The 13536-nt window shown below is 38.7% G+C and overlaps 1 protein-coding gene across 4 annotated transcripts in view; it reads right to left on the reverse strand.

The window, feature by feature from the left end:
* Positions 1 to 5798: 5798 nt before the first annotated feature.
* ZNF470 (zinc finger protein 470) overlaps positions 5799 to 13536 on the reverse strand; it is a 37739-nt gene continuing 30001 nt past the window's right edge. For 2 of the 4 annotated variants that reach the window (XM_042970652.1, XM_042970650.1), the window contains 3 exons: positions 10500 to 10626; positions 10228 to 10323; positions 5799 to 7869 (listed from right to left, as the gene is read on the reverse strand). In XM_042970652.1, coding sequence (XP_042826586.1) covers positions 5996 to 7869; positions 10228 to 10323; positions 10500 to 10533 — 2004 coding nt within the window. In that variant the 5' untranslated portion in view covers positions 10534 to 10626 and the 3' untranslated portion in view covers positions 5799 to 5995. Of the gene's footprint in view, positions 7870 to 10227; positions 10324 to 10499; positions 10627 to 12260; positions 13521 to 13536 lie in introns of all 4 variants that reach the window. The other 2 variants (XM_042970651.1, XM_042970653.1) reach the window with 2 other exon arrangements.

Genomic DNA, 13536 nt, shown 5'->3' on the forward strand with positions numbered 1-13536 from the left:
TGTTCCCAAATCCAGCAACCAACTGTCCCTTCTCATTTAAGAATTGTGTGACTTCTGAGAGGCAGAGGTCCTCTGGGGAGATCTGGTGGCCGGGCTGAGCGGCCCTCAGAACCAGGAACACGGGATGAAGAGTCTAGCAGGTACCTAATTTTTGCGTGCAGTTCTTTTCTCTCTTCACCTAAAAAATCAGGTTTTGATGTGGGTTTTTTTTTTTTTTTTTTTTTACTTTGTCATTTTCTGGAAGTCTAGAACGACTGGCAACGTTTTGTGTATGTAGACATTTACAAAATATTCATGCATTTTAAAAGATTACTTCATCTACTTTATTTTTTGTTAAAAATTTTTTTTAATGTTCATTTTTGAGAGAGGGAGGGAGAAATAGTGCAAGCGGGAGAGGGGCAGAGAGAGAGGGAGACACAGAATCCGAAGCAGACTCCAGGATCTGAGCTGTCAGCACAGAGCCCAACATGGGTATCAAACCCACAAACCGTGAGATCATGACCTGAGCTGAAGTCCAACGCTTAACAGACTGAGCCACCCAGGTGCCCCACTTCATCTACTCTAAAAGGTCACTTCATCTTGAGACTTGTTCTCAAGACCCTGTTCCTGTCCTATGACATTTTCAGGGTATCTAAAATTTTGTTTCTCAAAGAAGAAAATACTGAGGCAGATTTAAAAAAAAAAAAAGTTTCAACTGATAAATTTACATAATTGATTGACTTTATGGACCCCAAGAAAAGCCTGTTTCACATGTTTTCAAAACAATGTGTGTTTTCTAAATTACTTTGATTTTTCAACATTAACATTCATTTTCAGCCACATAGGTCTACTTAATTTGCTGAAGCACATTTTCTCTTTTGATAATTTTTCCTTTAAAATTATTTGGAATTTGGTTAAAGTCTATTATTTCCTCTGAAAACACTAAAATTTAAAATTCCAATACTCTATGACAAAATATGGAATTTAACCAGCATCCCACTTTAGCAAACCATAAAAAGAGTCTCTCAATTTGGTTGAGCAGTCTTAACCCTATGCCTTCAAATAATATAAGACCTCTTTCCACAATATCAAAAAGACCTTTAGTTGAAATTTTTTGCCTTGATGCTAGAAGTTCAAGATCTGAGTTTTAAATTATCCAAAGCAATTAGATAACAGCATCCTATACACTCTTTGGACTCAGCATTCCTCTTCTTCTCTAAAATGCCATTATCCAGGACCCCAACCCCTATTCATCTCAGGTGACTACAAATACTAATTCACTTGGATGTTTACTCAGTGCACACCAAGAGCTCGTGCTCTTAGGCTAGAAAAGAAATAGGAGTCTTACTTGCCCATCTCACCCAAAACCAATCCCTAATACCTCACATTTTCCAAAGATTCTACAGCCTATCACCCAGTCTTCATACCAAACTCTGTACTGGCTGTTTCTTTAACTGCAAGCAAGCAAGTAATATATGTAAAAAATGAAGTACTGGAAGCACAGTGGGTAGTGTGGGGAGTTACAGCCACAGGAAACACAAAGATCCCAGCCAGGACACCACCAGCATCATCCCTAGAGGGAGCTGCCACTGGATGACACAGACCCAACTGCCTTTCAAACTCCAGACAGGATCTGATTAGTCAAGACCATCAAAGCCGTTATGGTATGGTATGGTGTGGTAAGGTCAGCCGCTCAAAGGAAAGGAAGAGACGGTGTAGTCCAAAGAAGGAGGCAAGGAAAACTGGGCAGAGTAAAACAGAAAAATACATATTTTACGTTTTATTTTTGATATTACAATTATGAGTTTATACTAGAATACAGTCTGAAAATTTTTTTTCATTAGGTATAATACAACTACCTATGGCCATATACACATTTATATTTCTTTTTTTCAACAGGTGCATAAAGTTCTATTGAATGAATGCACCATAATTAACTTACTCATTTACCCAGGACCCTAGTAGTTTCTAACAGAGTTCACCATTAAAAGTTATTTTTGCCATTATACAGTCACCTACCTTTGTACACTTTGGTTTCTGGGAAATAATGGTTCAAATGGTATATACACACATAAATTTATACACCTGACAACGGAATTGTCTTGGTTTTGACACATTCACCACTAGACATAATCACTCCTCTAGGATTTAACATCAACCTACTGGGGAAAGAAGTATATACAACATCACTATATTTTGCATTTCCTTATTAGTAGTGATACTGGGTCATTTCCATTAGCTGTTTTCTCATCTTCTTTGAACTGGCCATTGGTTTTGTCCATTTTTCTACCGAATTGCAGATGTTACTATTATTGATTTGTAAGAATGCTTTGAATATCAGGATTATCCTTTGTTATATGTTTGCAAACATTTTCTTTCAATCTTAAATTTGTCTATTAACTGTGACTCTGATCTTTTCCACACATACATGTTACTTTAATGTCAGCTCCTGGGTTATGTATAATACCTAAATAAGTCTGCCTCAGACTTAACAGAAATACCGTTTTTCTTGTACTTTAATATCGTACATTTAGATCTTTGCTCTTTCAGAGCTTTGTTAGTGTACAGGGTATAGATCTTTGTCTTTCCAGGGAGCTACGTGTCCCAACACCATTTGATCAATCTATCTTGCCCCCATTGCAGTGAAAAATCCCTTTTATCATACATAAGGGGAGTCTAATAAGACCATTCACCCCCTCCTCTCTATCCCAAAGTAAAGGGAGCCCCAAAGCTCCATTTTCTGGCACTCATGCCCTCCGGACAAGAGCTCCCCTCAAATAGCTTTCTATGCTGCCACAGGCAGCAGTCGAGAGGGAATCCACAAGCACTAGGTGCTTCAAGTAAGAGTACTCCTCTGGGGGTGAGGGTATCCTGTTTTTAGGTAAAGAAATGTGGTAATGTTTGCACAACATTGGACATACGAAGTCACTGAACTGTATACTTTAAATGGGTGAATTCTGTTATGCAAACTACATCTCAATAAGGCTGTTACAAACAAAACAAAACCTCCACCAGACTCGAAATCACCATTGATAAAGAGTAAATAGAACGCTCATGATCCTTGTTAAACCATCAATTCTCTCTTCTTGCAACACTGAAAGTGTAATTATCTACCTTGGAAAAAGACTATTCTCATTATGTCCATTGTGTCTGACATTATCTCCCTTGTCCCCTGCTTCTAATGCCCATATGTTCTGAGAATAGTAAGGCATTCCTTCCCATCACTCCTCAGCTCCCTCTTTCGATGATTTCTCTTCGTGGTACATATTACACACTTATAGTATATACAGTAAAACCTTGGTTTGCGAGCATAATTCATTCCAGAAACATGCTTGTAATCCAAAGCACTTGTATATCAAAGCGATTTCCCCATGAGAAATAAAACACAGATGATTCGTTCTACAACCCAAAAATATTCATGTAAGAATGAATATAATATTTTGTAATATAATACAAAATAATAAAGAAAATACAAAATATAAAGAAAAATAAGCAAATTAACCTGCAGTTACTTTTGAAAACCTTTGTGGCTAGAGTGAGGGAGACAAGAGAGGAGGGTTATTGTGTAGGATGACTTTCACTATCACTAACAGATGTTGACTACACTACAGCATTAATAAACTCTTGTCATATACTGTATTTAATGTAACTGGCAATAAGGCAGCAAAGGAAAGGGTCTATATCTGCAGGCAGCCTGATCTACAGTGAAGCAAAGCCTTCCTAAGCTCACTCTTGTATGGAAAAGTAAAGGATTGTTCATAGGTGCTTTGAAGAGACAAAAAATACACTAGTGCCAGTGGTGGGCACCTTCCAACGTTCTGAAAAATCACTGATTTCTGCCAAACACTACAGCCTGAGAGTGAGCATCCAAGCATGGGAGATGATCACCCACAATCCCACAGAAAGAGAGAGAGAGAGAGGCAGAGACAGAGAGAGACAGAGACAGACAGAGAGAGAGAGAGAGAGAGAGAGAAGAACCACTGGCTCAGTTGTGATCATGTGATATTTGGCATCACATACTACGTGTATTGCAAGACATTGCTCGTTTATCAAGTTAAAACTTATTAGAAATGTTTGTTCATCTTACGGGAACCCTCACAGAACAAGTTACTCGCAACCCAAGATTTTACTGTATTTCAACTTCTTTTGTTTTCTCCCACGAGATCTGGAAGGGCAAAAACGTTTGTGTATTTTGCACTCGGCTGTGTCCCCAGCACCTAAAACAGGGCTTGGCACATTGGCAAATGCTCACTTAATGTTAACTGAATGAGGAGTACATTCCTTACTATAATACTACAACTCTATAGATGGTCAGAATCAGCATGTCAACTTCAAAATATATTGGGATTTTTACTGGAATATCAATTAATTTACATATTTAATGTGGAGAGAAATATCCTTGCCAGGCTTTCTATACAAAGACATGTCTAGCTTTCCACTTACTCTACCTTTTAAAATTTTTAAATAAGTTTACATTTTAGTATCTACATTCATAAGCTTATTGTAGCATATGTTTTTGTTTTGATGTCAGTCTTATTCTCAGAATAAGATGGGCAGGGGCGCCTGGGTGGCTCAGTCGGTTAAGCGGCCGACTTCAGCTCAGGTCATGATCTCGCGGTCCGTGAGTTCGAGCCCCGCGTCGGGCTCTGTGCTGACAGCTCAGAGCCTGGAGTCTGTTTCAGATTCTGTGTCTCCCTCTCTCTGACCCTTCCCCATTCATGCTCTGTCTCTCTCTGTCTCAAAAATAAATAAAAACGTTAAAAAAAATTAAAAAAAAAAAAGAATAAGATGGGCAGTTTTACCATATTTATTTTATGCTTTAGAACAATTTAAACATCACAGGAATTGTCTGTGGTGCTTTTCCACAGGTAAAAGGGTTATACTACCAGGGCACCTGGTGGCTCAGTCAGTTAAGTGTCCAACTTCAACTCAGGTCATGATCTCAAGGTTTGTGGGTTCAAGCCCCACATCAAGCTCTGTGCTGACAGCTCAGAGCCTGGAACCTGTTTCGGATTCTGTGTCTCTTTCTCTCTCTGCCCCTCCCCTGCTTGGGCTCTGTCTCTCTCAAAAATAAATAAACATTAAAACAATTTTTTTAATAAAAAAAAAAAGTGTTAGGGGCGCCTGGGTGCCTCAGTCGGTTAAGTGGCCGACTGCGGCTCAGGTCATGATTTTGCGGTCCATGAGTTCAAGCCCCGCGTTGGGCTCTGTGCTGACAGCTCAGAGCCTGGAGCCTGTTTCAGATTCTGTGTCTCCCTCTCTCTGACCCTCCTCCATTCATGCTCTGTCTCTCTCTGTCTCAAAAATAAACGTTAAAAAAAATTTTTTTTTAATTAAAAAAAAGTGTTAAACTACCTTTTTCAGTTTATTTCATGGTTGTTACTCTAATCAAGTCTCCTAGCTTGCTTACTTTGTTTTCAATACCTGCCTAGTCCTACATGCTACCAAATGCCTTTGTTCTGACTGGCCTATTCTCACTTCTGCATGCCAGGTGAAGCGGAGAGTTCCTCATCAGCAATCCTACAAGTCTTTGTATTTATTCACACAGAGAGAGTGGTAAGCCACCATGTTACCTTGTCCATCACAGAACATTTTAATTCTGAATGTGTTCATTTCCCTACCTTCTGGGAGAGTGAAGAGTCCTCTGCTCTAAAATCCTTAGATTTCTTAGTCTTGACTTACTGGATTTTATTTGCGGCTGAAGGTAACAGCAAGGAAACCCTTACCTTAATGGCACTAATTATATGTCAAGGATCGTGTGCTAAGCCCTTAAATGGTATCTAACATATTCTTAAAGACAAACATTCTAAATGGGAAAATAACATGAATAATGACTTTTATTTTTAAAAGATTAAGCTGGCTACAGTGTTAAAAATGCACTTGAGGGGAGCTAGAGGGTAAATGTTTGTAACACTGTTGTAAACATAAAAATGAGATGGTTACCGCTTAGACTATGATAATGGGACATAGACTGGGAAAAAGTGGATGGACTCTAGAGGCCTTCAGGAGATTGAATCTAGAGGACTCGGTGGTATGGGAGTGAGGAGGAGGGAATAATCGAGGATGACTCTCCAGTATGAATTCGTTGATGATGAGTGAGATGTACACTCTGCCTGAAGGCTTTCCCACATTCTTTACATTCATAGGGCCTTTCTCCAGTATGAATTCTCTTATGTAGTGTAAGATGGGCAATCTGGCTGAAGGCTTTGCTACAGTCCTTACACTCGTAAGGTTTCTCTCCTGTATGAATTCTTTGATGTAGTGTAAGGGATTTACGATGGCTAAAGGCTTTCCCACAAACATTACATTCATAAGGTTTCTCGCCTGTATGACACCTCTGGTGACAAATCAGGGATGCCCTCTGTCTGAAGGCCTTTCCACATTCAAGACATTCATATGGTCTCTTGCCAGTGTGGAGTCTCTGATGTTGAACAAGATAGGAACCATCACTAAAGGCCTTCCCACACTCAGTACATTCGTAAGGCTTCTCGCCAGTATGAACTCTCTGGTGTTGAACAAGGTGTGCAATTTGACTGAAGGCCTTACCACAGTCCTTACATTCATATGGTTTCTCTCCAGTGTGTATTTTCTGATGTTGTGCAAGGTGCGCATTCTGGCTGAAAGTTTTGCTGCATTCCTTACATTCGTAGGGTTTCTCTCCAGTATGAATTCTCTGATGATGAGCAAGATGTGTGCTCTGCCGAAAAGCTTTCCCACATTCCTTACACTCGTAGGGTTTTTCTCCAGTATGAACTCTTTGATGGAGAGTAAGTGAGCCACGATGGCTAAAGGCTTTCTCACAGATGTTACACTCATAAGGTTTCTCTCCTGTATGAATTCTCTGATGTACAGTCAGGGATGAGCCATGGCTAAAAGCCTTCCCACACACATTACATCTGTAAGGTCTCTCTCCAGTATGAATTCTCTTATGCTGAATAAGTCCTATGTGATCAGTGAAAGCCTTCCCACAATCAATACAATCAAATGGTTTCTCTCCAGTATGATAATATCTCCGATGACGTATCAGAGAAGCATTCTGCCTGAAAGCTTTCCCACAGTCAATACATTCATATGGTCTTTTTCCAGTGTGAATCCTTCGATGATGAGCTAGGGATGAACAATCACTAAAAGCCTTCCCACATTCAATACATTCATAGGGTCTCTCTCCAGTATGAACTCTCTGATGTTGAGCGAGATGTGCAAGCTGGCTGAAGGCTTTGTTACATTGCTTACATTGATAAGGCTTTTCTCCAGTATGAACTCTCTGGTGCTGAATAAGATGAGCATTCTGACTGAAGGCTTTCCCACATTCAGTACATTCAAAGGGTTTTTCTCCTGTGTGAACTCTCTGGTGTTGAGCAAGGTGGGCACTCTGGCTGAAGGCTTTCCCACATTCAACACATTCATAGGGTTTCTCTCCAGTATGAATTCTCTGATGAAGGGTAAGGGTTGAGATTTTGCTGAAAGTTTTCTCACAGTCGTTACATTTCAGAAGTTTCTTTTCTCCCAAGACTTGCTTATGTTTTCTGACAAATGAATGTGTTTTTAAACTTTTCTTATCTGTGTCAAAATTATACATTCTCTCTTCTATGGAAAATACCTGCTCTAGATAAGATAATCTATTCAGATGTAAAAGTGTCCCCGACTTGTTAAAGTGGTCTCTTTTCTCAATAAGGGTACCAATATGAGTGACTGTCTCTTGACTAAAAGGTGTCTTCTGACTTACCAGCTCCTTCTTAAACAGGTTTTCACATTTCAAGTTTTCCCCTAATGTGGAGCAGGTAAGGTCACAGCTTGGAAGTCTTTCCAGTATCCCTGCCTGGGATAACTTTCCTTCATAAATGTCCCGGTTTGGAGATAATTCCTTGGTCATCCAAACATACTCCAAGTCTGAAAGATATTGAGAAAGCAAATGTCTCCTTTACTTAATGTTACAAGGATGGAAACTTCAAAAGTGAAACCATGTGAATCAAACAGTTACTGAAGACCACAGAGGTCTCTGACAATCTTATATAAAGTCAGGCAGTGCAGCCATCCTTGCCTTTCTGGAATATACCCTCCTTGGCTCTGGTGTATTATATCAATATGACAGATTCTGCACCAATATTCATAAATGAGATTTGTATTTTCATTTTTTGATGCTATTTTGGTAAGATTTGGGCATCAAATGTTATGCTGTCTTCATAAACAAAACTTTTTAAAGTTCTTCTTTTTATTCTCTGTCATGGTACATTTTAAACAATGTTGGTATTTTTTTCTTACAAGTTTTACAGAATTTGTGAGTTCTTGGAGGAGGCAGTTCTTCGCTAACTTTCTACATTTCTTCAACAGTAAACAGTCTATTTAAAATTTCTATCTCTTCTGGTGTCAGTTGCCGTTATTTCTTTCTTTCTTTCTTTCTTTATTTGCTTATTTAATTACTTACTATTTATTTAATTTGAGAGAGAGAATGAGGGGGAGAGGGGAGAGGGAAAGAGAGAGAATCCTAAGCAGGCTCCACACTCAGCACAGAACCCGATGCAGGGCTTGATCCTATGACCCTGGGATCATGAGCTGAGCTGAAATCAAGAGACGTTCAACCAAGTCACCCAGTGCCCCAGTTTCAATAATTTATATCCTCTAAAATATTATCCATTTCATCCAGGTTTTCAAATTATTTACAGACAGTTGAGGGAAACAGATTCATATGATTCTTTTAAGTACTTAGGCATCAATGGTTACTTACTATTATTTCTTTTTTTGCCTTCTCTCATTTGTTTATATTTGACAGTTTATACATTTTACTAGTTTTTTTTTTTTTTTTAAAGTAGGCTCCACGCCCAGTGCAGAGCCCATTGTGGGGCTTGAACCCATAACCCTGAGATCAAGACTCAAGCAGAGATCAAGAGTTGGATGTTTAACTGACTGAGCCACCCAGGTGTCCCTATTTTATTGGTTTTCTAAAGAAGCACCTATTTGATTTATTTTCATTAAATCTACTATTTTCTAGTTCATTTATTCCTACTTTTATCTCTAGCAGTATAAATCACTATACCTAACTTATTTTAGTTCTCCTTAGACTTACTTTGTTCTTTTTCTACTATCTTGAATTGGATACTTTATTTCTTATTTATTAACGTACATCATTAGGAGTATAAGTGACCTATCAACAATCCTCTTCTTGAAACTATGAAAACTGAAAGCAGGAAGAGGCTTTACTACAAGCTACAGAATGAAATGTAACCATCTCGCTCGAGGCTGATTCTACTGTAATATATAATCTATAAACTCTTATCTACCTTTCATGACAGAAAAATAGCTTTCAAGCAAGGCAGCAAAAAATAAAATATAAACTGGGCCAAAAATCCCATTGAGTACAAGAGAAGTTGAGAGGTGATGGACAAAGAGAAAGGAGGTAATATTAGTTAGCTCATCTATTCATCTTTTGTAGGAGTATTAAAAGATGAGGTTTTGAATCTCAAGTGGATGAATTTTAAAATACAGATATAAGGGGCACCTGGGTGGCTCAGTCAGTTAAGTGTCCAACTCTTGATTTTGGCTCAGGTCATGATCTCACAGTTCGTGGGATTGAGCCCCATGTTGGGCTCTGCACTGACAGCATGGAGCCTGCTTAGAATTCTCTCTCCCTTTCTCTCTCTGCTCCTCCCCATTCATGTGCATGCACACTCTCTCTCTTTCAAAAAATAAACGTTAAAATACAGATTTAAAAAATATAAAGACATGAAAGTAACAACTTGTAAGACTAAAAACCTTTCTAATTCAAGGGGTGGGATGGTATTGTGTGTGTGGGGGGGGAACATACACAAACAACAAAGGAAAAATACATAACAGAACAGAAAACCCCAGAAACAAAAATAATTAAAAGTGGAGGGAAGAACATAGCTAATAATAATTGTTAACCTGATAAAGTCTTATTTTAAAGAAAGGAAATTTTTAAGCCACTTCAAACTAAAAACAAATTTGTCTAAAGAATTCAGGAATGTTGAGCTTCAGGGATGATTGTAACACTATGGTACTTGAGAACTAGGTAAACATCATGAAGTACAGCGAAGTTCACAAACAGACTGTACTTTATTTGCAGGAAATCAGTACAGATAAAAGTGTAGTGGAGAAGAGAAGATGCATTTAAAATATGGTGTCAGGACAAAAAGTTTTACTTTGAGAGGGATTTTGAGGGGTGTTTTCCAACAATTATCAGAGAAGAAACATCTTGAGAATAGCTTCCCCACTCTCGTTATCTGCACTCACCTGGGCAGAGGCCTCCTGTCCTCTCTCCCTTCATCATCCAGGGGTCTTCACCTTGCTCCAGTAAGGAGATCACATCTGGTTTAGAAATGCAAAGACCTGCATATAAGAAAAGACAGGAAAATTAGCTATTTTGTGGATATTGCAGAGCTATGACACATTCTAAGAGGTACTGAGAGAAAAGGGACATTGTAGGAAAATGCTGATAAAGGCATGAAAGACTACTGAGGTGGAAAGACTCCAATGGGGGGGTGGAAGGAAGAAGATACTCTTACCCAATGAAACCAGGTTCCTGTAGTTCTCCAACATCACTTTCTTATATAAAGTCCTTTGAGCAAGATTCAGCCATTCCCATTCCTCTTGAGAGAAATCTATGGCCACATCCGTGAAAGTCACTGAATCCTGAAATGACACAAATATCACCTTACTCGGTGTTCGTGCCATTACTTAGCCGGCTCTAGGGGTAAAGACTTATGCTGTTCACACTATGGGGGAAAAAAAAAACCCTGCACTGGGCATAAGTAATTACACTGGAGTCTAAATCATCCAGGTTGTATGGTTAGCTACTGGACAACTTTTCTGCCTAGTTATATTGTACATATTAGGAAAGTGAAAAAATATGAGAGACATTCTCTGCTCTTCGAGCATTTACAATTTTACGGTGGTGAGAAGACATTCTCATATGAAAATATACTGATTGCACGTAAGATAGAACGTTAAGTACTAAACTGCAGCTGACCCTTGAACAACACAGGTTTGAACTTCGCAAGTCTAGTTACGTGTGAACTTACGTGTGACTTTTTTCAATAAACAAGTACAGTATTGTAAGTATATTTTCTCTTCCATATGTCTTTTAACAATTTCTTTTCTCTAACTCGCTTTACTCTAAGAATATAAAAATATATAATACATATACAATACATGCGTTAATCAACTGTTTATATTATCAGTAAGGCTTCCAGTTAACGGTAGACTATTAGTAGTTAGTTTGGGGGGAGTAAAAAATTATATGCGGATTTTCAACTGTGCAGGAATCAGAGCCCTCAACTCCCATGTTGTTCAAAGGTCAACTGTATTTTATCACGTTAGGAGCTAGATCGTTTTTCTACGTGAAGAAATTAAAGAGTTCTGAGACTGTGAGGGAGTTTCAAGGAAGGATGCTGATCTGATGAGCAAGTTTTCAAATTCCACAATATATTCTAAGAAATCCTAGTGCTCTGAGATGTTAACAGGTGTGTCTAAAAAAACAAAAGAAAAAAACCCCTAGCAAGATTTTTTCCTTTTGACATAAAAATATGTTTTGCATTAAGAGAACACATTTGGAAAGCTGGATTTTGATAATTTGCTGAGAAGTACCGAGAGAGATCATATGAAGTGAGCACAACCTGTTTTGTTACATGGGCTGAATTTCTTAACCAACCAGCAAGAGATGCCAGCCATCCATTCTGTGGTTGCTGGCAGATTTTCCATTTCTTACTCTGTGATTTCACTTGTATCAACATCTACAAATGAGTTCTGAAAAACCCACCAGTTGTGAATAAAATCAGAGAAAAAGGTCAGACTATTACAAAGAATTCAGACTCTGGCACTGACTAACTAGGTGATCTTGGCCAAGTTAATTAACTACATATGCCTCAGTATCTCCACCTGAGAAACAGGAACAATTTTAGTACAATCTAACAGCTGCACTGTGAGAATTAAATGAAGTAACAGTCACAGTACCTGGCTAAGTGCTCAAGAATTGTTACCTATGATAATGATGAAGGAGGGATAGAAAAGAAGGAAGAGAAGGAAGGCGCAGCCAACAACAGATGAAAACATTTCATTTAATACATCAATAAAAGTTTTACTTTTGTTTTATTTTATCTAATTGCAACATGTTATAGTAGTTAAGAACATGGTCTATGAAGCCAGACCACCTATGTTCAAATCCTGTTCTGTTCATTAAACCGAAGATATTAGTTTTGTTTTCAACCTTTGAAGATATTTTAAATAACTCAGAAAACAGCCTACTGTATTTACACATACATATTTACCATTTCTGTTGCACTTTCTTCATTCCTGATGTTTCAGTTCCCTTCTGGTATAATTTCTATCAGAAGAACTTCCTTTTGCAATTCTTTGAGAAATCCGCCAATGAATTTCCTTAGTTTTCCTCCATATGAGACACTATTTCACATTCAATTTTGAAGGGTATTTTTTTGCTGGACACATAATGCTGGGTTGACAGTTCTTTCCTTTGAGTACTTTTTAAAAGTTGCTCTACTTCCTTCTGATTTGCATGATTTCTGATGGAAAACCCAGAACTGAAGTTGCTACTACCCTATATGTTAAGCATCATTCTTCCCGGGCTGTTTCCCTTGTCTGTGGTTTTTAACAGTCTGATGACAGAGCCGCCAGGCAGGATGTCTTTGAGTTTATCACGCTGGAGTTTGCTGAGCTTCATGGATCCACAGCTTTATGTCTTTCACTAAAGTTAGGAATTTTTCAGCCATTATTTCTTCAAATATTTTTTCTGCACTTTCTCTTTTCTGGGGCTTCAATGATACAAATGTTTAACATTCTGGGCCCTGAGGCTCTGTTCAATCTTGTATCAATTGTTCAGATTAGACAATTTCTCTGTACCTTCAAGGTCGCCAACTCTTCCTACTGCCTTTCTCACTGTGCCGCTAAGCCCATCCAGTGGGTTTATTTTGGTAATTATATTTTTCATTTCTTACTGCTATCTTCTATTTCTTTGCTGAGGCTGTCTGCTTCAAGAGACTTCACTTGTTGGAGCATTATTATAATAGCTGCTTTAAAACCTTTATCAGATAATCCCAACATCCAGGTCACATCAATGCCAGCGTCTGGTGATTAGCTTTTCCCATGAATTGAAATTCTCCTAGTTTTTCATCATTTGAGTAATTTTAGATAGTATCCTGGACCTTCTGAATGTTACAAGACTTTACGTCTTGTTTAAATCACATGGAGAATGTTGATATTTTGTTCCGGCTCCATTTGCAGAGCCTATGAAGTGACAGTCGCCTCTGTCCTACACGTGTCCTGCTTGGTGACCCGCAGTCTATCCCTCAGTTCACTTCTCGTTGACTGGGGCCAGATACACGCATGAGCAGGCTAGGGTGCGCCTGGGAGTTCAGAAACAGCTTTATACAGTTGATTCCCAAAGCTCCTCTTCTCTGTGATTTCTCCAGTAGTTCCTACCTCCTAGGGGTTCCCCTTCGCAGTCCTCTGGCCAGATGGCTGGGGCTTATTTATTCCACTTGACTGTGCCCCTGCCCTGACTGTACCCACCCCTGGAGCCAAGCAGGG

The sequence above is a fragment of the Panthera tigris genome, chromosome E2, assembly GCF_018350195.1.
Source record: "Panthera tigris isolate Pti1 chromosome E2, P.tigris_Pti1_mat1.1, whole genome shotgun sequence".
Taxonomy (NCBI): Eukaryota; Metazoa; Chordata; class Mammalia; order Carnivora; family Felidae; genus Panthera; species Panthera tigris.